Source organism: Columba livia, chromosome 3 (assembly GCF_036013475.1).
Source record: "Columba livia isolate bColLiv1 breed racing homer chromosome 3, bColLiv1.pat.W.v2, whole genome shotgun sequence".
In the NCBI taxonomy this organism is placed as follows: Eukaryota; Metazoa; Chordata; class Aves; order Columbiformes; family Columbidae; genus Columba; species Columba livia.
Window position 1 is genome coordinate 60,899,133 of NC_088604.1, and position 24,281 is coordinate 60,923,413.

Below are 24,281 nucleotides of genomic sequence, written 5' to 3' on the forward strand. Positions count from 1 at the left end.
CAGAACATCAGATAACCGGAAAAAACCCACAGGTACACTTTCTGGGTACCTGCCACAGCAAGTGAGACGTGTCTGAAGAAGCAGCGGTGTGTCTGGGGCAGACGTCTCCATGTGAGCGAGTCATGCCAGCCTGCCACTGAAGTCACCTGCAGGACGTGAGTCACACAGAGGCTGTACTGTGAGTGTCTAAGGCTGAGTGAGACACAGTCTGTCCAGGAATATTATAGGCGTTTCACCACATCCCTGTGTCACCTTTTCCCCCAGTTAAAAATGCAACTAATGCTTATTTGCTTCTCCCTTACGTCTGTCGAGCCTGTAGGCACATCTGCTAAAAGAACTGCTGCTGGCTGAGTATCTGTGCGACATAGTATGGCCAGCACCCTGCACCTCACATGAGACTTTCAAGAGAAATACATAAGAACTTCATTAAGTAGAAGAATGTTTATAAAACAGAAACAAAATATACTGGCATGCCCTTAACTTCCACAAAAGTCAGCTCAAACCATTACATGTAGCAGGAGTAAGACCTATAAAGGACTGCATTGTGTCAAAACAGCTCATCGAAATGTCGTACTTTTGCTTTTTATTTGCTAAACATAACTGCTTTCAAATGCTGATCATTTGTTTCGGTAGAAATTATAGTGTGAAAATCCTAACAGCATCCTCTGTAAAGATAGATATATATTTTTTAAAAGTAGAGAATCTCATAACCTGAGGGGTTTCTGATGGGAGATGAAATCACTTATATTATGCCTAGAAACTGTTATAAATAACGCATCATGAATAAGTTGTTCAACTGAGATGGTTCTGAAAGCTTTAATACATTAAGAAGTGTTCGCTCCACTGAGTCCATCACTCTCTTTGGCAAAGGTAACAAGATTTTGCATTTTAGAACATTCTAGAAAACTACCGTTCAGTCTTCCATTTCTACATGCAGTTCCCATTGTTCCTTGAATTGTAGGAGATACATTTCTTGGTCCTCTGATGATTCATCAGATACTTCTTTCTCATACAGTCTGGACAAAATTCCCTCTTTGTCATGGTCATCACACTTGAATACTCCTTCACACGCCTGATTTTCAACACTGGACAAGGTAGGAATATACAGTCTTCCAGTGTGGGGATCCCAGTCTACTAATATGGTCTGTCCACACTCTTTGTCCATGAGGCCCTGCTCTGTTTTTTCCAGCTGAGGATAGGACGTCTGCCCCAATTTTTCAGTATCCAAGTCCACCAAGTTGATTTGGGTCTCACCCAGCAATTCATCTGCTGCATCAACCACCTTCCAACTAGGTTCCTCTGTTTCCTGTCCCAAACAAGAGTCTGTTGCCCGCAACTCTAGCTGGGGACAATATGGCTGTCCTGTTTTCATATTAATCAAGTCCTCCAAAGCAATCTGTCGCTCATCTAGTAGTCCCCTGGGGGGAGAGGAATTCTCTTTCAAACCGAGGTCTTCTAGTTTCTGACCAGGACTGAAGTCTTCAGCCCTTACATCATGTTCATATTCTACAGCCTCCGCATTTTTCTGTCTCAAAGTATTCTTTGTTCCAGGCTGGCTATAAGATCGCTGCTTCCCATTTTGGTCCCCTTCTGCTAAAATATCCTTTTCATGCGAATTCTCTTCAGGTAAAATGTCAAGCAAGTGTTTTGTTTCTAGCACTTCTTTTGAAGGCAAATCCTTTCCTTCGGTGCCATTGTAAACAGTGTAATAGTGGGGACTTTTCCTTTCTGATAGAGGATTGGATTCCTGAGATGGTTTGTACTCATCCATGTTAACACTGATAAGGTTGATCACTATTTTTTCACATGGTATGAAAACCTTTTCCTTGCATTTGTCAGTGTAGTGCCACACCTGGAAAGGAAAAAAAAAATATTTTGAATGAAGTATAGTAAAAACACCATCTTGGTGCTTCTTATAGTGTCATATATTTTTAAATAGAAGGCTGGACTAGACCATAATAGGAGGTTATTTCGATTTAGAGAAGTAGTAAGTTTATCATATAAACCTACAGGAGTGTTAATATGTTTGACTTTTTTTATTCTATCCAAAGTAAAATATTATGACCAGCTCCAATAACCATTTTCTCATCTTCTCCTTGTCAAAGTATATGGTTAGAAAAATTTTGTCAAATTGAGGTTTTGTTTCCAGCAGTACAAACTCAAGTGACTTTGGAGAAAATATTCAAGTTGTCATTGGGTCACAGATTTCGGAGTCTATTCCACTCTTTTTAGCCAGTGATGAGGAAGTACACTCAAAACCACATCCCACAAGCACAGAGTCAGGTACCATGTTAAGGCATAGCTTACAGAGAATTTAATAATATCACGGTTCCTTTCAGAGAGGAAGCTATACACAAGGTTGAAGTGGAGTGTATGGAGCCTGCATTGTGCAGTCTGTCACAGGCTGCTTTTGTGACTCTGTGATAAATCATCTAGTTAAACAATAGGAATCTTCCTGAAATGAATAATATTTCTAACAGGGATAAATACTGTATGAGCAGTCACTAAAGGAAAGTGCAATGGAAAAACAACGACCAGAATCTGCACTTCAGTGCTTTCAAGCTTAAACGGGAGACTAAGAGCACTTATCCATGCACCAGGTAGTCTGAAAGGTCCCCCAGGTCAAAACAAACTGCTTATTCCACCTCCCCCTGACCCACAGGGAACAGTCTGTAGGTTGAGAAAGCCAGAGAGCATCATTAAAATACCAGGTCTATAGTAGTTTGTTACCTTAACATCAACTGAATCCAGAGGTGGAGAAAGAAAATTGAAGCTTCAAGGTGGTCATTAAAAAAAACAAAACAACAAACCCAACATACAAACTATACATTTATTGGAGAGAAAATACCTCCTGGAGTTGGAGTTTAGTCTGGTATCGAGTGGCAATTTTTCACTTTACATTCTTGGATGCTGTGATAAAGCTGGTGCCTTGTCAGGTGCAGGTGTCTCCTTGCACAACTGAACACAATACAGCAGTAGCTGCTCTGCTCCTTCTGAACCCACAGTCCCTTTGTGAACATTTCTCCTGCCACCTCTGTGCTGCTCTAGATTCCTTCAGAAAGAGCAGCATGTTGAAACCATCTCACTTATATCTCCCATCCCACGGTGTCACGCAGATTGCATTAACCTCAAAGTGTTCATTCATTTTTGTAATTGCATGTTTATGCTTGAGCAACTTGTTTAGAGGTAACTGTGAGAAAGCTCTGCTGGGCTCATGAGCTGGAAACCCAGAGTGTTTCTTAGACTTTGGTGGTGGTTTTTTGTTGTTTGTTTGTTTTTTTCCTAAAAATTAGCAAAATTTGCAGCTCTAAGAAACTTGCAAACACTTTTACAAAGAAAGTATATTTGGATTGTGTAAATAACAAAATGTGCTTTTTGGTACATTTTGGGGTGTTACAAAATGGTGCAGTATTGTAAAGTATTATTGAAATCCAGATTAAATTATCCGTATGATGCATGTGTGCTTCACAATAACAATTAAATGGTAAGATGTGGTAATACCCAGTAATAGTCCCAGAAAACATAACGGAGTTTCTGCACTGCTTAATTATCTTCTCTTCTTGTTTCTGATTTCAGCCAATTAATTCACTGAATCTCTACTTTGTTTCTTCTTAGGTCAACTTAGGGAGTGCTGACTTCCTAACAGGATTTGCCTCAGTGCACCTCAAACCTTGCTTCTGGCAATGACTCTTCCCAAACCAACAGCTCTGTTCTGATCCTCATTAGCGCTGGTCATCTTTTCAGACCTGGGCATCTTTTTAGACACAGTTGCTAACTTGAGTTATTACTTTATTTTTCTTGCATTTAATAACCCTCAATGTGATTTTTTTTTTCTTGATCTGAATGGCAACTAGAGCTTTTATTTGTAAGTAGCTATGGTTTTCCTCCCAGTCAACTCGGAGCCCTGGAAAATGCACAGCTGTCCTGTGAGTGCCAAGGTTGGCAGTGACCTGCTGCAACAGTGAACACTTACCAGATTTGTTGGATGTTTCTGTTTGCTGATGTGAATATACCTGTGCACACAATAACATGTCACTGAAATAAAAAGGACGGCAAGCATGATAGGCAGAACATATCCAAATATGATTGTTACAGTCTCATCTGCTGTTTTATCTGTTAACAAAACAAAAGTTTTCATTGTACTGAGTAACTTTTAAATGTATTCAGGTAGTCATGTGCATTCACCACACTGATTTTTGGATATGAGGTAAAAATGTTTTAGATAAACAGAGAATATACAGAATTTTTTTTTAAATTACATTTTGAGCTACAGGACAATTCTGTATTACTACCTAAATTATAAATTAAATTCTAAACAATAAGTAACAATCCCTCCCTCAGGTCCTCCTGTTACTGACTTCTGACCCATGAGACTGACGCAGCTCTGCTGCTCTCAGACCTCATTCAAGGAGAAAAAATATTCTTCTTTCACTAAGACTCAAAGAATGTAGATCCTTTTATTCTGAGGTACTGTCGTACCTTCCAGTCAGCAGACCCCAGCTACGTTATTAAAGGCAAAGATTCTTTTCATCAGTACAGATGCACAGAGAGAGGAGAAACAGTGCTAGTTTTTCACTCTCAGAATGGATACATTAAGAAATTACAAAGTCAATCACCATGATTTTTTGTAACTTGGATCTTCCTTTTGTAATTTGCCAGCTTACACATACCTTTCAAAGTAGCAATGCAATATTCTTCAGAGAACCCACTGTGCAGAAGTGGTGTGGTAACATATATCTGTGCACTGACACAATAAGCTGTTCCAGGCTCTAACCAAGGCACAACCAAGGTGTTGTTGCTGATGGAGAAGAACCACTGGAAAACATAAAAAAAAGGAATTTTTTTCCCCTTTAACTCCTCACTTATGGGAAGGTAAAGATCTTATATACAAAACATGTCACAAGCACACAAATTTTCTGGAAAGAATAATGATAGTTTAAGAACTGCCAGCTGCACCCTTTTTTTCCAGATACAATTATGTTATGTCCTCTCTGAATATTTTATCATTCTTCTACCACTACTGAACAATTTCATGTTTTATATGAAGTAGGACTGTGTACTAGCACTAGTCCACATTCTCGTGCTGATGTTGCAATGGAGCAAAAGTGTCACTCCCACCCTGTCCTGACGTCTATGCCAACAAAAGGCACAAGGTACAGTTCCACAAAATCTTTCAAATTGGGATGTTCTGTTAAAGAACAGAAAATACTGACAAACTGGAGTGAGTTTAGTAGAGGATCACCAGATGGCTGAGGCTGGAGCACTTGCCCTGAGGGGGAAGGATGAGGACCTGGAGTTTGTTCCACTCGGGGAAGAAGGCCTGGCTTCAGGGGGACCTAATAACAGCCTCCAGGATGACCCAGGTAGATCATCAAGGAGATGAAACCAGACTCTTCACAGTGCTGGATGATGGGAGGATGAGAGACAGTTGACCTAAGTTCAAAAAGAGAGGTTGAGATTGGATATAAAGAAACACTTTTTTCCTAAGAGGAAAAGCAGGCAATGGAACAGGTTGTGCAGTCTCCATCCTTGAAGGTTTTCAGGATACAACTGGACAAACTCTGAGTGACCTGGTCTGAGCTCAGAGCTGATCCTGCTTTGAACAGGACTTTGAAGTAGAGACTTCCTGAGCTTCCTTCCAACCTGAATGATTCCACAGTTCCTATTAGTCTATGAATTCTGTTTCGATCCATGCTGCTATGGACAAAGCACATTTCAGTGAGCAGAGAGGACAGATATAGCTGGTGCAGTTCTTCAGACTTGTCAAAGCTTACCCGCTTCTTTGTTTTTTTGTTGAGGACAGACACGTTGTATTGCAGGCCAGGATACACTTGAAGCAGAGATATGGATTCTCTCTCAGGACTTCCCTTCCACTTCTCAGGAGCAGTCAGAATGATAGAAATAGATTTTTCAGTGGAAGATACACTTAGAGTGGGTGGACCAATTTTAGCTGGAAAAATGAAAATGTACAAAAAGCAGTCAAATGCAGCAGAGGCACAATGATTTGCCCATACAGTTTATTAAAACAGATGATATTAAATTTTTGTAATGTTTTGGGGGGGGTCTAAGTAGGACTTAAAATAATTTTCTACCAATATAAATCAATTGTTTGATCAGATAAGTAACTAACGTTTTATAAGATAACTAACTTTACAGTGTAAGAAGGTGGACACAGACTTGGAATTTTGCCTAGAAATTCCTTTGACTTCACAGGATAAACAACCTTGAAAATCAATTTGTAAAACAAGCTAAATTACCAGTATGTTCTCAGGTTATCTGACACAGATAAGAGATATTTTGCTCTGGAGTATGATTACTGCTTGCTTTAGTAGAGCCTTTTCAATATCAGAGCTCTTTATACTGTGGATGTGCCACAACTTTTATTTGCCTTGAGTAAAGTTTTACCATAGCATAAAAGAGTATCCAGTATATATAAGACCATATATATAACACACATCCAAATTCTATTATGATTATTTCAAATACTTCTGCCAAAAGCATAAATGTCAAACAACTGCAAAAAATCTAATTGCTCTACATAACCTCATGTTAAAAATAAAATATTATATGCATGAAGTCTGAGCAGACAGTATTAATCAAGGCCATTGAACATCTGGCTGTGTGATTTGCTTTCCTTACTGTCTGTAAGAGGGTTGAATCGTGTGGTCTCCATCCAGTCAGAGCACATCCCATTTAGAAAGGCTTTCACGCTTGCGTAGTATTGTTCTTCATAGTCAGATGTCTCACTGGAGAGGTCACACCATGTTCTGTTGATATTCCTGCATTCTGGCTTTCTAATCCATTTGCCAACACCATATCTATATTGAAAAAGAAAGAGAAAGGAGCTGTTGAAATGCTATTGCCATGATATTAGTAACCTGATAATATAGCACAGTAACTGGTATTATGGCTGATAAGACAGTTTACTTGTTTTGCAGGAATCTGCAATTTCAAGGGATTCCCAACTTCAGCTGAGATAAAACAATGTATTTCCACAAGTTTTTAATGAAAAATAAATCAGAGTAGGCCCTATCCAGAAGAGGTCATATGGAACTAACTGGGATGTTACTGATAGCAATCTGAGTTTTGCTTACATAGACCAGAGATCTCTCAACTCCAGCCTCCACAGCTTTAGTTTAAACTCTAAACACAGAATAACAGAGACAGGATAACTATTTAGTTAGAGACAAAGAGTTCTGTCAGAATGGCCAGTGGCTCATCTTGGTGTAGGGAGACAGACAATGTTCAGGGTCTCCAAGGTGAGTGGACAGGAGACTACTCATTGCTGGCTGTTACTTCTTTTCCTTGTTTAAAAGAAAGACTCCATTGGAACACAATGAACTTCAAAGCACCCCAGCTGAAAAAGGGGCATATACATGTCACCAACAATGTCTCAGTACTGACCAACTCTCACACACTAGTAGAAGAAATCAAAGTTTCCTTGGAAAATTCCTGCCTGGATTTGCTGAGAAGCTCCTACTCCTCAAATGCAAGTTATGCTGAAAATAATTCCCCTTTGGCTGCTAATTAGTGAGGGCATGTGGCAGCTTCTGTGTGACAGCAGGAGAGTATTGCTCACCAGCATTTTCCATCAAGCTGAAGACCTTGCTCTCCTAGACAGATAGGAGCACATATGAGTATTTTCATCTTCAGTGTGAGAGGTGGCCGTACCTGTGACTACAGACTCTTCTGTGGGCCAACTGACCCTGCAGAGTCAGCATAGCTTGTGCTTCCTAAGCATTTTACCTTCTATACGATTACTGTTCATTCCACAATTACTGAGCACACTTCCCTTTTCTGGGAGGTGGACGGTGTCATTCCTCTGTTAGCACAGCAAGAAAGATCTGGACAAAAGAGGTTGCAGTCTCTGACTGCAGAAACAGTTCCTTCCTTTTTTAGTAGCCAGTACGTGTTACAGGAAACTTCTGGAGGTCTAAAGTTTTTTTAGTGCCATGAAAAAATTACTAGACTGAGGGAATTGTCCGTGTTAGAGGTAAAAACTGGGAGCATTATGTCATCCATGACTTCAGTGTGACAAATGTTTATAAGCTAAACTTCTATCACTGTCCTGCAGAATGACCCAATGCTCCCTCAGTGAGAATAAGGGAAATGGATTCTGGTCCTTGCTCAGATTCCTTGATATCCTGCAAGGATGCAAACTTTGGAAACAGAAAGGCCTGATTCTAATCACATTACGTGTTTTTCTACAATACTTCTTAAATTCAGTGGATTTTCTCCTAGACTAGAGAGACTTGAGGGATCAGAAGAAAACTGTGGGACTTGTGTCTGTTAGAAAAGACCAACAAAACACTGGGTGGTGTTAATATTCTATTAAATACTACATCTCCAGATCCATTTAAATGTGTACAGAAGACTAATTTGTACAGATGCCAATCCACAGCACAGTCCTTGTTTGTCCTGCTGTCTCATTTCTCAGGAATGCCCCTAAAAGCTTCCATGTTGCATCCTACACTTCTTTAATAGGAAGAAATTCTCCTTATAATTTTTTTAAACCAAATCTAAAGTAAGCAGTACCAGAAGTAAAAGCTGAAAACTATAGTGCTTAAATCTGATGCACATTTTAATTCTCCTTTCTTTACTTTTCAGCAGCCCTATCTTGGTTGAGATTTTAAAAATTATTATTTTAAGTGCCAAAATAAAAGTCAGTGGGGGTTAAAACAGACAAACCAACTTACACTGTGTACTTCACCCTGTAGAGTACTCCGTCTCCTGTGCCTTCTGGTGCTGACCAGTGAAGGACATTCTTCATGTTTATAGATTCAAAATGCACATTCCTAGGGTTAGGCAAAGAACAATACAACTCTCCTGAGAAAGAAAATGAGAAAGGAACAATATACACTAAGAATCTGCTAATACATATGCTTCCAAGTGAAACAAAATAGGTACATATTTTAAAGTAAGGCATACAATTCTATATACTACCTTTCTTACAATTAAAAGCACAAAGTTGTTAGCCATGGAAATTCAGTCTCTTTTGAAAGTGTCCCTAGCTAGTGCAGTCCATCTCTATGGGTTTTTTCTCTAGCAAAAATAGCTTTGCCATTTATGACAGCCATTGGCATGGACATATTCAGGGACTGGAAGCTAAAGCTGGAAAAGTTTGGCCTAGAAAAGGCATGCATTTCATAAAAGCATTTGAGTATCAGAAAAATTTAACACTGGAAATCGTAAAAATATCCTTGATGCTTCAGTAGAATTCTTGTTGTAGCTGAGTGGACTTTTAAAAATCAAACCAGGTATTTTTGAAAAGACACACAGAGTCTACTGCAAACACAGCTTTATCAACAGCCGTGTGACTTCACACTGGAGGATCAGACTGGTTAATCACAATAGCCCCAGTGTCACTTGACCATCCATGGTGATTCTCCAGAAAGTCAAAAGTGAACACCTACTGTTAGGACCCTCATCTAAACTGCTGTTCATTGCACCAGCTTTCGAAATGAACAAACCAGCAAGCCTGGGGCTCTTCAGAATCCAGTTTCATTTCTTCCTAACACACACTCCTCATCTCATAAATCAAATGGAGATGCTCACTTTGCTAAATTACTTGTGAAGTGGAGGCCTGTGGGCTCAGGGGTAGCATCCCAAGCTCCAAGTTGTGACTCAGTCCCAGCACCTCCTGCCATGAGAACTGCGCCCATGGGAGCAACCTGAAGCTGCAGCTCCTGGGAAGGAGCTTCTACTTGAGAGTGGCCATAGGAGCATAATGGGGAAGAGAAAAAGTGAATCTGTGGTTTTTCAGGACTTTTCAAAACCCTTTAAGATCTTCCTCCAGGGATGAAATTTTAGTTCTTAAGATAAGAAAAAGAGACAAAGGGGGAAATAACACATATTAACACAAACAGAGGGAACCTCCTTGACCTTTGTGACTTCTAAAGCAGACCTTAAAGGGTTTTTGTAGCATATTTCATTATCACTAGAGTAATAGTATGCGTCCGCCTGTATATGTACCATACAGTTGTTTTTCTAAGCAAAAGTCACAACCATTTTCCACCATTAACTTGCTGACTCCTAGCTGTCTTTGAGCCAGACAGTAAAAGCTTTTTGATACATTTATTAAAACAATCTCCTTGCAATTCCATAGAGACCAATTACTTTAAATTGTCTAGGTGGAAACTCTGGGTTTTCCAAGTCTCTAGCTGTATGTTAATGTTCAAAAAGAAACTCTGATATATGCCTGCGCTCGTATCTTCAGATCATAAAGCTGTTCATGGAGGGTATTTCTAATTTTGCTCTATCTTTAGCAGTTAGCAGCTAGTTCAGTGGCTTTCAATTTTTTTCTAGTCAGAGAACAAGTTTCATCGGGTATAGTCCTTAGGGCAAGCTTATTCATTTACAAAACCTATGTGGAAACTCCCACTTCCTTGAACACCTGGACACAGAAATGCTCAGTGACAGTCATTTTGCAAGCGCTCGAACTATAGACTCAGTTATACAGAAATTTTAAAAAGCTTTGGGATGCCAGGGAATGTGAAAGCAGTAGAAAGAGATCTCCAGGAACCTGCCTTACTCTAACATTTGCTTCCAAGTGGGAGATACAGAACCTAGAAAACAAAAGGTTTTGATTTCCCCCCAAATAAATGTCCTCTGCAACTGCTTTAGGTGAAACTAATCTAAATGTAAATATGAAGCTGCCAAAAAGAGCAAAGAAAATGGCCAAAAATTTGAAACATCTGTTCAGTAAAACAGAGAACTCTTAAACCACTAATGTGCATGCTACTAAGAAAAACAAAACAAAACCAGCATTACATGAACTACAAGAAGTCATCTCTTCATCAAGTTTCATTCTTTGTACCACATTCCAGCACTAAAGTGTATGAAACTTCAGGAAGCCCATGAACTGCATAATCAACAACCAGGAATAAGGGATTCGAAAAAAAAATCAAAAATGAAACCCACCAAACCAAAAGCCAAAGTCACACAATCCTACCCAAACCCTGAGAAAGGCAACCAGGTAATCCATGTAGAAAGGGAGGGAGGGAGGGACTGAGGCACAAACAAATTTGCTGCTGCAATTCTCAAGTAGGAGGAAATACAACATAGGTATTTTCTTAGATTTCCAGGAATCAAAGCCCTAAAAGGCTTCTCATTAAAATCAATATAGAAAAGAACAAGAAAAAGCCCAGCCAGGAGAGATTTAAAAATGAAACAGAGTCTGGAGGAGAATGGATGTTCCAAAAACCTCTGGTGGAAAGCCTAAAAAAATTCTAGCACTTAAACAGCAGCAGATGAAGAGTAGATTTGTCTCTGGTAACTTGGGCTCTGAGCAATGCATCTACTCTGCAGTGGTCATGAAGAGCACAGGAAGATAAACTTTTCCATAAGTTTGTTCATCTCTCTAGTTAGGATGGACCAGGCCAGGTGTATCTCTCTCCCTCCAGCGGAGATGGTGGTCAGCCCACCAGCTTTCATCTCTGCTTCCTCAGCAATTAAACTTAGCAGAGGTGCACCTTGTCTGGGGAGGAGTGGCAGGAAACACTGTAAATATTCACATGAGAAGGATAATCTGTCCTACACGTCCACCCTGAACTAACAGGAAAAAGAAAGGAGTTCAGTTTCTGCAAAAAGAGGGGCACTGAGAGTAACCCCTTAATGGGAAGAGGAGCAACATGTGAGAATGGGTCAGCTGGGAGGTCTGCCAAATGTTTTGAAGGGCAGATTAGGGAAACACCTGCCAGAAATGACACTAATTTAGTTGATTCTGCCTAGGGGCAGGGGGACAAGCTGGGTGATCTCTTAAGGTCACTGCCAACCCCATTTTGATATGTTTTCTTATGCTATCTGACAAATCTGGCTTCACACTGTGTAGTAATAAATTTGGCAGGGGTACTGCTGAATCAGGTACAGGACAGCTAAAAACTTCCCTAACAGCTCACTTTCCACACCTTTTTTCTTTAACATTTTTGAAATGTGTATTGCTTATATGGCTAATCCATAGTCACCAAATTGAATTGTCTGGAGGCAGCCAGCTCATCACAGGCAAGGGAAATTACTTCCACTGTTTTTGTAGATAGTTTTTGTAGATAGTTTTTGTTTGCCTGTACCTTTTGACATTTGTCCATCCTTACATAAAAACACTTATATTCCTCGAGCACATTTTAAAGTAGCAAGAGTCATGTATTTGTCTATGACATTAAAATATTTTTAAATTAGTAGCAAGTAAGGGTGTTTTTTGTTGATTTTTTTTTAAATTTCCCTCCTCGCAGTGTGGTTTCTGCTGTGGTAAGTGAAGTTTCAAAACACAAACACTGACTGCAGCAGTCGAGCCAATCTCAGCATGTAGAACCCACAGTGTGTATCTTTACAAGATCTAAAGCAGTATAACACTGTTCCCACATGTCCCCAGCTCTGTGTGATTTGGAAGGCAGAGGGACTGAGACTGTTAACTTTCCATTTGCTGCAAAAGCAGAGATTTGGTTTCTATTTCTGGTCTTGCTAGTAAAGGCTTCTGTTTGCCCTTACAACAAATCATGCAAGTGTTTTATTCCTCAGTTCTGCATGTGTAAAGCATGAATAAAACTACCATGCTCCTCTATTTCTCCAGGAAGAGTTAAGAATAAACTCTTTCATGTTTATTTGATGCTCAATAGTATCAGGAGGCATGCGTAGAAAATAGATCATACATAGAGCTTGGATGTTTCATGGTTACCAGTCAGGAGAGGACTCAAATATGTGCACCAGCTGCTTATTTCAGTATCTTGTCTTAAAACACAATGCATTCAGTTATATTCTGATTTTATTTCTTTTAACAGGGATTAATGGCATGGGTGTCACAAGGAGTATTTTCAGGTTGTTCTGGCCTACGTGAGAACAGAAATCAGTCACACATGTTGTTTTGCTAGGTTTAGTCTGTCTCATCGATAGTCTGCAATGGCTGTCATCACTTCCCAGTATAACTAAGTCACTTTATTTGTTTATTGCATGGAAAAACCTAAAGCCGTTATTACTGTCTTTGGAAATGCTGTAAATCAAACCTTGAGTAATATCATTCTTTAAATCTTCATGACTCTGCACACCTGGATTGGAAAGAAAGCAATAATACAGGCTTGCAAACTTCACCACCACAAGGAAGAGCCCAGTTCTGAGCTTAGATTAAGCTGTTGCCAGACTCTTCAAAATAGATGTGACTTAGCCTGAAAACACCTTCACGTGTGAGCCAAAAACCCCACTGACGTCAGTGAGATTATTCACATGAGTAAAAGATGGCACGGCAGGTGCCCCATCTTCTCTTTGTGAAAGTGTCTGCTGGGTTTAAAAACCTGGCCAGTTTTAATCACGTAGGGCTCCCTGCCAGGTATGTGCCTTGCTCAAGTCAGTACTGTTCAAAGCTTTGTTTTAGTTACAGCCCTATCTATCTATCTCTAACCACATAAATACACATACACAAATACAAATATAAACACACATAATTTCCACGTTACAACTATTATCCATGCAGTGTATCTATTTTTTATCTGCTAGGAGGCACCACTGCCTATGTCGATGACAGAGAGCTGTGTTTAATGTCAATACTGCAGAACAAACACAACTGCAACTACCTGTGCCCTCTTGCTAGAAACAGTTTTGTTAACTTTTCATTTGAGTTGTGTGACCTAGCAGCTGCAAAGCATGAAAACACATAAATATATACAAACATAATTTTTTTTTTTCCTGTATATTGGCTAAAGTTCTGGGGTAGAGAGAAGACAGAGGACCCACTGAAAGCTGACCTTTTGGTACAGAAATGACTCCTTTTGTACTGCTCTCAAGAAGAGCAATCATCTGCTGGATTTTACTGTGGCATGGCTACAAGGTTGCAAACACCAAATTATCCAATAAAATAAAACAACAGAGAAGGTCACAGGGTTTCTCTTATAATTTAAGACAGTGAGTGGTGTGGAAAGCATTAAGACAGAAAGGTGATCCTTACTGCAACACAACTTTTCCCCATGGCCACAGCAGTAAAAGCCAAGGACTACTCCCCTACAATCACCCCAGAATTTAAGCAAGGAACTCCTTTTCTGACAGAGACTTTGGCTTCAATTACTGTTGTATTTTCTTACTTGAAAGCAGCCCTTGGGAGCACCTCTGATGGAAGCAGCTCCTTTGTGCTGTGCACCGAATTTACAGGCAATGCTGCAGGCTCTCCCTGTGCTTCACCATTTGCAGGTGCCACTTCAAGGCCATGGATCTAATCCACACTCACACACCTTGGTGAGAAGGCAGCCTCTCAAACAGGCTGACTCCCCACTTCACCTTTTCCCAATGTGAGCTTAGACCCACCAGTGAAGCATCAAGCAATTTGGGAGCAATCTAGGACACCAAACATTTTATACTGGCAGTGCTGTAAGCCACTGCCTTTCCTTTAGCCTTTCTGTTCAGCTTTGAGTGACTTCCACCAAAGTCCGGCAAAATCTTGCTTGCTCGTTCCGTGTTGCTGCTCTTCATTTTTAAAGGAATTGTAGCTCTCTTTTCTTCCTCCAGCTCATCTGTTTCAATGGTTATGTTGTTCTCAGTGAAAAACTACTCCCTCAAATGCATGTTTAAGTGTAATGTAAAAATGGTCATAGAACAAATGTCTACTGAGCATCGAGTTCAGTGGTGCTCTTAGCAGAGCGTTGGGCCTGCCTTTTGTGGCACATCTGCAGCCTGAAGCAAGCTGACACTGCCATACAGGAATGTGAGGGAGTACACCAAGCGGTAAACAGGGGAACCAAGCCAAAATTGGAGATCAGAAATTACAGAGAGGAAGGGAAACCCAGCAAAGCCAGGAATACGTATTGGTAAATGTCATTACCTGCTATTAGTCATCTTAGCAACCATTTCAATAAATGAGTTAACTTTTTAAAAATTGAGTGGGCTTGATAGTTTTTCTCTGTGCTGATTCTTTTAGACTAGAACTCAATGGGCTGGATAACGAGGAGGAGGAGTCATTACAGCTGAGTTGCCTTTCTCCTGGTGGGTTGCTGGAGTTCTGAGAGCGCTGGGTACGAAGCCGGGTTAGCGAAACCCTGTGACTCAAGCAGCGCTGGTGGGAATGTGGGGAGGAGCACAGAGGTTATTTCCTGTTCGAGTCATAGCAGTGCTTGAGAGCAAACCACAAAGCACACTCTTGCCCTCCCAGGACCGGAGCCCATCACTTCAGAAGGGGCACAGAGGAGAGAAAGTAATGGACAGGCACAGAGTTGTATGACTCAATTTAAACCAGGCAGTGGAGGAGACAGAAAAGCATGAGAGAAGTGGTGGGGAAATGTGAGAGAAGGATGAGACTGGGGCCATGTGGGGTTTGTTTGTGAAGAAATAAGCAGGCTGCTATTGAAAAGAGGGGAACCCCTGGAGGTCATTTGGGGAAAAAGCACGGGTAGAAATATGGCTTGAAGAATGGGAGGGATGCAGAAAAGGATCTGAAGCTGTGGCTTGCCCTGACATGCTCTCCCCCTCCGTGTGAAGTCTTGCATTAATCCATCCAAACCATGTCCTAACTTATAGAAACAGCCCTACAGAGAAAATTTCGGACTCAGTCCAGAAAGATCCAACTTCAAAAGGGATGAGAAAATCTTCCCAGTTCATTGAAGACTTGCTAGGAGATAGCTGTGGCAGCTAACATCCATTCCTTTTTGCTAACTTGAATGACAGAAACAAAATAAACTGAATTTTCTTCCGATGTGTTGAAGGTTTGCAAGTGCAAGAGTAGAGCTTGTACTACATAACCACACCCTGCTACAAAAACCTCTCCTTGATACACTCCAACAGGAGAAAAGTAGGTATGTTTTTTATTGATGCTTAGTGATCAATACTGGCCTGAAACAAGGTGAGTGAAACTCAAGGTGTGCTTCTCTAAAATTACTTACAACCCCTTCAAGGCTTTTGGGGTCATAACCCATCAGAAGAGTTTTGTGTTTTGTTGTTTTTTTTTTTTTTAATTATTAAATTTAATGTGGTTTTGTTAAGTTTAGAATGCAAAAACATTTTCTGTCAAAAAGAACTAAATTAATTTTCAAAGCCCACTGTTGACAGAATTTCGTGAGACAATAACTGCTTTTTAAAATAGAAGTTTTGAAGTTATATAAAGTATTAAAAATAGCCCGACTGTCCAGCATTTAATTTTGAGGATTTTCTTTTCTCCTTAGAACATGTTTAGCATTACCAATTTATTGCTGCTTAGATCAATCATAACCCAACAGTCAAGAAAAACGAAAACTTAATTTGAATACCTCTGACATTTTAAACTTGTTTTTCAAAATACCTAAAGGTTAAGTAAGTTTTCTACTTGAAATATTGTAAAAAATACGCTGTGTGACAGTTATCAGACAAATTCTGATACACCACATTTTGGAACTCTTAATCCATCCTTACATGAAATATCTATTTTTTTCCACACATAAACTGAGAAAAAAATTACTTTTGGCTTTCATCATTTAGTGCTGGTTAATATCTATTAGGCAAAAACAGTCCAGTTAGAACTGACAGCACTATATTTATTGCCTAAAAGGTGTTGCTGTTTGCTCTCTGATCTACTGATGGCTTGCCTAGAGAAGGGATTTTGCTCTTCTTGGAGACCAAATTAATTTAATTAGTGAAAACCCCTCTTCTGAATCTGAATCTCCCCTTGAGCAGAAGATTGAGTGTGGTGTCAACAGAGGATGAGTACTTGCCTTCGTTTCTGGGGGAAAGGCAATCTTGGAAAGATGTAAATCAAACACCACCTTCTGCATTCAAGATCTGAGAGAAAGGACCAGCACCCCCAGCAAATTTGCAGTGCCTCATCTCTTACAGGCAATCAGTCTGATGGGGTCACACAGTCACCTCTGTCTGAACAACCATTAACAGCCCATCTCCAGCCCCAGCCAGTACTTGCAAACAGCAAGAGGCAATTTCAGGTTCACCCTGTGGAAGAGCCAGCACGGCTCTAGGTTTGATCTCTTGCATGGTGCTGGAGACTGGCCAGTAGATGTGAAGGAGCATGTGCTGGAGACTCCAGCAGATGTGAAGGAGCCCATTGGGCATCTGTGCTACTCAAAGTACTCACAGAATTATTTTTTCCCTCTTGTCTCCCACATTTACGCTTCTCCCCACAGATGATGAAGGACATAAGTGCCTTTGGGAATCAACTACCTGTAGAGAACTCACAAGAGATGAATGTTTCCTGGGGTACATTTCTGTTGGTCTCCTGTCAGGTGCGGGCTGGTGTATTTTGAGGCACTATATGACTGTTCAGAGTGTCCCACAGTAATTTCAGACATGAACAAGTCAGTATCTAATTATAGGTGTAGTACTATTTTTACTGTTTTTCCTGTACTCAACAAGAATTTTTTGTTAAAACCACCACTCATGATTTTCAGGCTCATTTACCCATCTATAGATTCAAAGTGATTTTGCTGTACAGAGGAAGTTATTCAGCATAATCACCTACATCTTTTACACATAAGTTCTGAAAGATTGCCTCAGAAATGGTGTTAAATGTAAATGGTGTTATGTGTAACATACACAGCTGGATCCAAAGGACAGTGTGGTGTCATAGACCTTCCAGGGAACAGCCAGCACACTGTGATGAGCTCAGGAACCTGACCTGGGCTGATGAAGGCGGCAGCTCATGGTCATGTTTGAGCTGTTGCAAGTTGATTTATACTCAAAGAGCTGAACAGGTCTATTCCTGCACCTGTCTGCTACCTTCTTAAAGTGGGGGAAAGCCCTGTCAGCAATTACATGTGTCTCTGGCAGTTTTAAGTGCTTCCGAGCTTCCTGTACTTCACTATTTTGACTACACAGCCCCACAAGAGCAGGATATTGATGTATTTTTGGAAAAGACAAGGAAAGCCAAGAGAATTGAAGTCTTATGCAAAGCAAATGCAATAATAAACACTGGCTCAAGTGCTTCCTCCAGCCTTTAAGAAACCAGTACGAAATAAATTAACCCCTTTCATCTAAGAGCTGTAATACCCACTTGTGTGTGTTTTTGTGCACAGAGTGTGATCAAGCTCAAACACATAAACCATGGTGTCAGCATAGAGGATCCTTGCACTTCCTGAAGTAACATTCTTCTTCTCTTACTTCCCTTTGGACACATTCCTGTTCCCATTGCAGAAATCGGAGTGGAAAATAGAAGGTTGAAAAATAGCTGAGCTATCAGGTGAAATTTAACTCAAAGTGCTAGGGTATAAAAAAGAGAAGAAGGAACTACAGTATTCCTCCTGTTCTTTTATTGACCTTAAAATACTCTTGCAGTAGCCAGACAGACAGCAAAAATGTTTTCCATGAGGAAGAGATATAGTTTATTTAATCCCTTCATATATAAACTATCCCATATGTCCTGTCCTAAAACTTGTTTCCATTTCCTACTGTACTTTTTTCAAGATAGGATGAACAGTGGATAAAAACCTGCAAGTTGCTGGTATGCCAAGTATAAAGCACAAACAGATCTGTATATCTTTTAAACTCAGCTCTCTAATGAAACCTAATTTTTGCCTAGAGATGAGCCTGGCTTCCAGAATTTAGGCTCTTACAAAGCTAAGCTTAAAATATGGGAGCTCTTGTTTGGCTCACAAAGAGTGATTTTTCTCTCTCTTAGGTATTAATCCTGTAGTTGTAGATAACCAACACTTGGAGAGAAATCAACCAGCAGAAATCAAACTGTACAAGGCACAGCTATAAAAACAAACATAAACTGGAACCACACATGCACAAATGACTTGAGTAATCCTAACCACTTGCTTTTCTTGGAATTAAGACTATAAAGGCCACTAGAGAACAACAGTCACAGAAGGGTAATGTCAACAGCTAGAATGATGAATCTGGATGTTCACATGGGGAACTGCAAAGCACATCTGAGTTTTAGAGTTTAATCACAAATCCCAATAGTGTTTGAAGTTCCTCTATAGAATGAACTACCTCCCTCAACCATTTCCATTCCTAATTAACAGGCAATAAGAATCTGCTACGTCGTGGAAATCACAAGCAATGCCAAACACCAGGACACAGATCACAGCATTGTCCAAAACAGCCTGGCATGAAATTGGAAGGTGGAGATGAAAAGGGTGAGCCTTTTGATTATATGAACATGACACTCCTTCTTCATATACCGTATTTCTCCTTATGCCAACATCCCTTTTTATTTACTACTGTTTAATTTATTCTTCTCTCCTTCATGCTGGCAGAGAGCCAGGAAATAACACATAAAAACACAAGATCAGCCCCCCCCTATACTTCCACTCTTATTCCTGAAGCTTAATGCCCCTTCCAGTAAACACACAAATTATCACCACCACAAACGCAGTTCAATCCTGCTGAGTATATAGACATATACTGGGTAACACAAAATACTACATGCACAAAATAGTCAAGGTTTCTGAGGGTTCAAAAATTATTGTATTTTACCATATCTTTCCCCACTTCTCTACCTTTGCATGAACATTTTTTTTTTCTTTGAATCATTAAGCTAATCAAAGAAGACAATTTTCTGTGAGTTCTTTCTGTGTTTGGGTAACATACAGCCACAACTTCAAGTGCAATTTATAAACTTCCCAGGACATGGACATTACAGAGTATATCCACAGGGCAATTAGCCTATTTATCATGTGTGCAGGCCTTATGTATGAAATAACCTGATGTTTCTGTATGTTATTTAATACTTTACCTAATATTTACTGTCTGTGTCAACACAACAGATCAGCCGCTTTTCAGATCCAAAAGGTACCTTAAATCATCTTGTGTCAATATCTAAAAATCTCAGCACTGTTAAACGTGGAGCTAAGCATTTCACTTCTGTCCTTCACGAATTATGACTGGTGCTCAAAGGCTATTCATGGAGGAATAGAAGTGGTTGTTCAGGCTTTGTTTCTGTCACAATAAGCTGAACCAAGTTGCTTCTGCTGTTCTGGTTTTTGGGGGGAGTGAATTGTAAATGTCAGTCTCTCAAACTCTTCTCTCAAATCCAGGAGCAGCATCCACACAGGATTTAAAGTTTTTAAAGCCCTGCATGTGTGCTGACATCAGGAAGCCTTCTCAAGGATTAACTGTGGGTATGCAAGAAGGAAAGGATGTGGATTATTAGCACTGGAATCCTGCCTGCCTTCTGGATGGCTTTAACATGACAAAATATGTCTGGGCATCAATGTGGTCCCTGAACTCCATCTCAATAGCATAACTGCAAATCCATGACCCCTTTTATCCATTTATTCTGTATTTCCCAGGGCAACATCTTGAGCAAAAGGGATGTTTTGCACCTTTCATCACTCTAGTAACTGTGAAAGAAAACATGTTGACGTTTGCTTAAAGAGATGCCTGAAGCTGCTTCTCAGAGTGTAGATCTATTTATTAGTAAAAAACTATGATAAAGTGGAAGATGAAAGACAAGTAAAATAAATCAGATGTGTCAATGCAGACCAAGAAACTCATGCAACTGCTAGAAAACATTAAAAGGGGGAAGATTTCAAGGTCCCATCATAAAAAACCATAGTTGGTATAGCCACATACCAACTCCAGTGAGACCTAAGGCTATGTCTACATTACTGAGTAATAAAACCCATCAGGAACAGATCTGTTACATGAAAACATTGGTATTGAGAAAACCTTGTCTACACTACACACATTACTGTTTTTTTCTTTTTAACATTGGACTAGCTCTACTTGTATTAGATATGCTGATGGAGCACATACTTGAGAAGAACTCTAGTTCCAAGACTGCATCACCATACAGACAAAAGCAGTTAGTGAAATAATAGAGCGATTTGCTTCAAAATCATATGCCTTATCTGAACAAAAATATTAAGTACACCTTCAATATATCAAAAGGCTTCCATTTTTGCAGTACAGCATTCAGGCTCATTTTCCCCTCCTCGTAATAAGTATATATTTTAGTGTCTGGGTTGGTTTTTGTTCTTGGTGGTGGTGGTGGTGGTTGGTTGGTTTGCTTTTTAATTTTTCTGTGTAGATCTACAGGACAGAGACTGGAATCTATGAGCTAGAAAATTAAAGGTTGCTCTAATTTCAGAATAATGAGGTCAGGGAAATCTCCTCTAGGAGCATGGAGAATGATTTAAGATGGGGCTTGGTAAACTAATAGATAAAGATCCTACTGCTTCCAAAATTCAGGGTGTTCCTTCCTATTCTTATGAGTTGCATGCAAAAAATTACTAAACTCATGTGGTGAAGAAGAACATGCTACATTCCTTGATCCTGTCAATTAAACAATGAATTTTCCATTTTCCCCATTTTCTTTTCCATCTCGCATTTTCCATGATTTTTCATTTGTTTTCGAGTACAGTGAGTGGAACACCAGTTTACAAAAATCCTCCTCAAGTGCTATGTCAAGTAAAAATTTGTCCTGTGCAAAACCAGATAATGCTTAGATAGCCCGTAAGAATAAGATTGTACTACTAACACACCACAGTGAAAACAATAGGTATTTTGCAAAGGTTCTACTGTAAATTCAGAGTTCAGGAAGGAACTCAATAAGAGAACCGAATGGGACAGATCCCGTAAGATGCAAGAATTTGAGAACGAAGTCCTGCTGTAGAACTGCTTTCCATGGCACTTGGGCTCCTGTGCAGTCTGTTCCTACTTCAGCACCAGATCAAGCCCTCAGGACAACTGCAGTATTTTCAGGACCGCATCTGCTTGCAGCTGGCACCCATGCTGCTTCTCTTGAAAGAAAGTAGCCAAAAGAGACTCCTTTACCTATCATTTCACTTTGGAGAAAGCAGGACATGCTACGACACTTCTGCATCTCATATTTTTTTTTCCATTATTAGCAAAATACTGATAGGCTGAATTGACAGAATCACAGAATCGACTGGGTTGGAAAAGACGTCAGAGATCATCGAGTCCAACCCTTGGTCCAACTCTAGTCCGTTTACTAGATCATGGCACTAAGTACCATGTCCAATCTCAGTTTAAAAACCTCCAGGGACGGCGAGTCCACCACCTCCCTGGGCAGGCCATTCCAATGCCTGACCACTCTCTCTGTAAAGAATTTCTTTCTAATATCCAGCCTAAATTTCCCCTGGCAGAGTTTAAGCCCATGCCCCCTTGTCCTATTGCTAACTGCCTGGGAGAAGAGACCAATCCCCACCTGGCTATAACTTCCCTTCAGGTAGTTATAGAGAGTGATGAGGTCACCTCTAAGCCTCCTCTTCTCTAGACTAAACAACCCCAGCTCCCTCAGCCTCTCCCCATAGGTCTTATGTTCAAGTCCCTTCACCAGTCATGTTGCTCTTCTCTGGACCTGCTCCAGCACCATTAAAACATTAAACAACCATTAAAACAACCTTTACTGTTTCACACTGAAGAGGTGAAAATGGAAGCTCTAAGCCTTTAGTGAAAGGGTCAGCTGTCCCTTCCATGTGGGTATTTCTGTCAAAAAAACCCTGAAATCACATCCAGCTAAAAACCACTAGTCAAAACCAACTTAACTCCCTTGATATTTTTCCAAACCTTCTTTAGAAGCAAAACCAGTATTAATCAAATTTTAAATTTTTGTTTTAAGGGTAACTCAATGCCAGTTATACAGATTTTCCAAAACACTTGCACTGATGACTTAAATAAAACGAAAACAATGTGGTCAGTTACCTAAAAAGAAGCTGGCCTTGGTATCTCTGAAAGCCACTAAAAATCACTGATGCATAATGGAGCAGTTTGCCAAAAGAGTTACTGGAGACACAGTACTTAGCACTACTCAAAAGCATTCAGGTTATGAAGAACAATCCTTACTGCCATCCAGCTCTCACAGGAGCTGGAAAGTTTTGGTGTGGCTTTGAATGGGAGCAGAGTCTACCCTTATGTATTTAGTTTTGGAGGCAACGTTTGCAGCAGAGAAAATAGCACAGAATCGGTTTCTCAGAACACCTGATAATCTCTGCAATGCCTTGCCCAGTTTTATACTCTAGGAGTATACAAAAAGAAATAGTGTCTGATGCTTTTAACAGTAGCAGGGGAACCACCATGCACACACATTCAACAGCTACAGTTTACAAGCTCATTCCTACTCAATAGCATCATTACTCATGCCAAAGACTGTTGTTAGAGCTGTTCCCACAGCCCATGCCAGCTGTCACCTTTGCTGCTCCCTGTGTCTCCTTGTGTTTGGATGGGTGGCTGTCACCGAAGGAGTGCTCTAGTCTCCAGATGGGAGAAGGGAAGCAGAGTCACTCAGAACACTGGCATATGAGCTGAATTTCTCTACCAAAAAGCCATCCTGCCTTTTGTTTTAATCTGGCTCTTCACTGCTCAGGTAGGACTGCTGGGTTTGGTCACTGTCAAACACAAAGGAAATTACAAACACCAAAGATATATGGGGAGTTAACCTGATGCATATTACAAGGACTATCTCAACAGCATGCTATCAATTTATCATTTTTTTTAGTGTGTGGTGAGAAAAATGAGGTTTCTAGCTTCGATTCTGTTTCCACAGACAAAACATAGCTTCTCAAAGTTCAAAGCCATGGTCACAAAAGTAAATTAGCATACAGCTTGTAAAACCTAATCCCAGGATAACTACGGAGAAAAGAAAAAGGTGAAGCAACATTGTGGAAATACCAGTCCTCTTCTTCCAGTGAAGTATCAGAGGCCAGAAACACCAATATTAAATAAAAGCACCGCTGTCTCACACGAACGGCACGCAGCGCCCCAGCCTTGGCAGAAGCCGCCTCCCGGGCCGCCTACAAGCAGAGGGAGCGGGGCGGCACGGAGCGGCACAGCGGGGCCGGCGTGCCACGACAACCGAGCGCGGAGACGACCCCGGGGACCCGCGGCGCGGGGGGTCCCGGCTCCCACCCCCAGCCCGGGGAGTGATGCGCATCCCCCGCGGGCCTAGGGCGGCCCCGCAGGACCGGGCGGTGGGACGGAGCAGCGCCGCCACCTACCTGCGTGCGCCGCGGGGGACGGCAGCAGGATCAGCGGGAGGACCAGCAGCCAGGCCGCCCCCCGCCGCGGCCGGCCGGCGCCCATGGGGCTCACATCTCCCAGCCCGGGGGTGCCCCGGCTGCCCAGCGCAGTCGCCGCGCAGGTGGAAGGAGCCGAGCGCCGGCGGGCGGGGCGGGGAGGGCAGGAGAGGAGAGGAGGAGCCGGGCGGGCAGCGCTGCGTTGCGCGGGGGCGGGAGTGAGGGTGCACCCGCGGAGGCATGCGGGGGGCTGCGCGTCGGGCTGCGAGTCCCGCCTGGGCAAGTGGCGCCTTCTCCAAGGCGAGGGATGTCTTCCACTACACCCCTCAGTGCTTTCACTGATAAGTAACCCCCCCCCCCCTTTTTTTTTTCCAGAGGAAGCTGATTGTCAATATGCTACATCTT

General features: G+C 41.1%; 1 protein-coding gene across 3 annotated transcripts; it reads right to left on the bottom strand.

Moving 5' to 3' along the window:
• Positions 1 to 557: 557 nt before the first annotated feature.
• On the bottom strand, positions 558 to 24,047 carry IL20RA (interleukin 20 receptor subunit alpha). Of its 3 annotated transcripts, none has more exons than XM_065057127.1 (7): positions 23,859 to 24,047; positions 8,697 to 8,795; positions 6,640 to 6,818; positions 5,775 to 5,950; positions 4,671 to 4,815; positions 3,974 to 4,035; positions 558 to 1,852 (listed from the first exon to the last, which is right to left on the bottom strand). In XM_065057127.1, exons 2-7 carry the CDS (start codon positions 8,768 to 8,770, stop codon positions 914 to 916), a joined length of 1,575 nt encoding a protein of 524 aa, XP_064913199.1. In that variant the 5' UTR covers positions 8,771 to 8,795; positions 23,859 to 24,047; the 3' UTR covers positions 558 to 913. The 3 variants fall into 3 exon arrangements, with proteins under 3 accessions (XP_064913199.1, XP_064913198.1, XP_064913200.1); XM_065057126.1 differs by having other exon boundaries at positions 3,974 to 4,113; XM_065057128.1 differs by having other exon boundaries at positions 3,974 to 4,113; positions 8,697 to 8,826; positions 23,859 to 24,044.
• Positions 24,048 to 24,281: the final 234 nt, after the last annotated feature.

Bases quoted from the DNA above. Each gene is read 5' to 3' on its own strand.
- IL20RA (XM_065057128.1), bottom strand. From the start codon at position 23,943: ATGGGCGCCGGCCGGCCGCGGCGGGGGGCGGCCTGGCTGCTGGTCCTC. The intron at 8,827-23,858 runs GTAGGTGGCGGC...TTTCTTTCTCAG, and splicing joins GTCCCCCGCGGCGCACGCAG to GAGAGTTGTATTGTTCTTTG. The intron at 4,816-5,774 runs GTAAGCTTTGAC...TATGTTTTCCAG, and splicing joins ACAAAAAAACAAAGAAGCGG to TGGTTCTTCTCCATCAGCAA.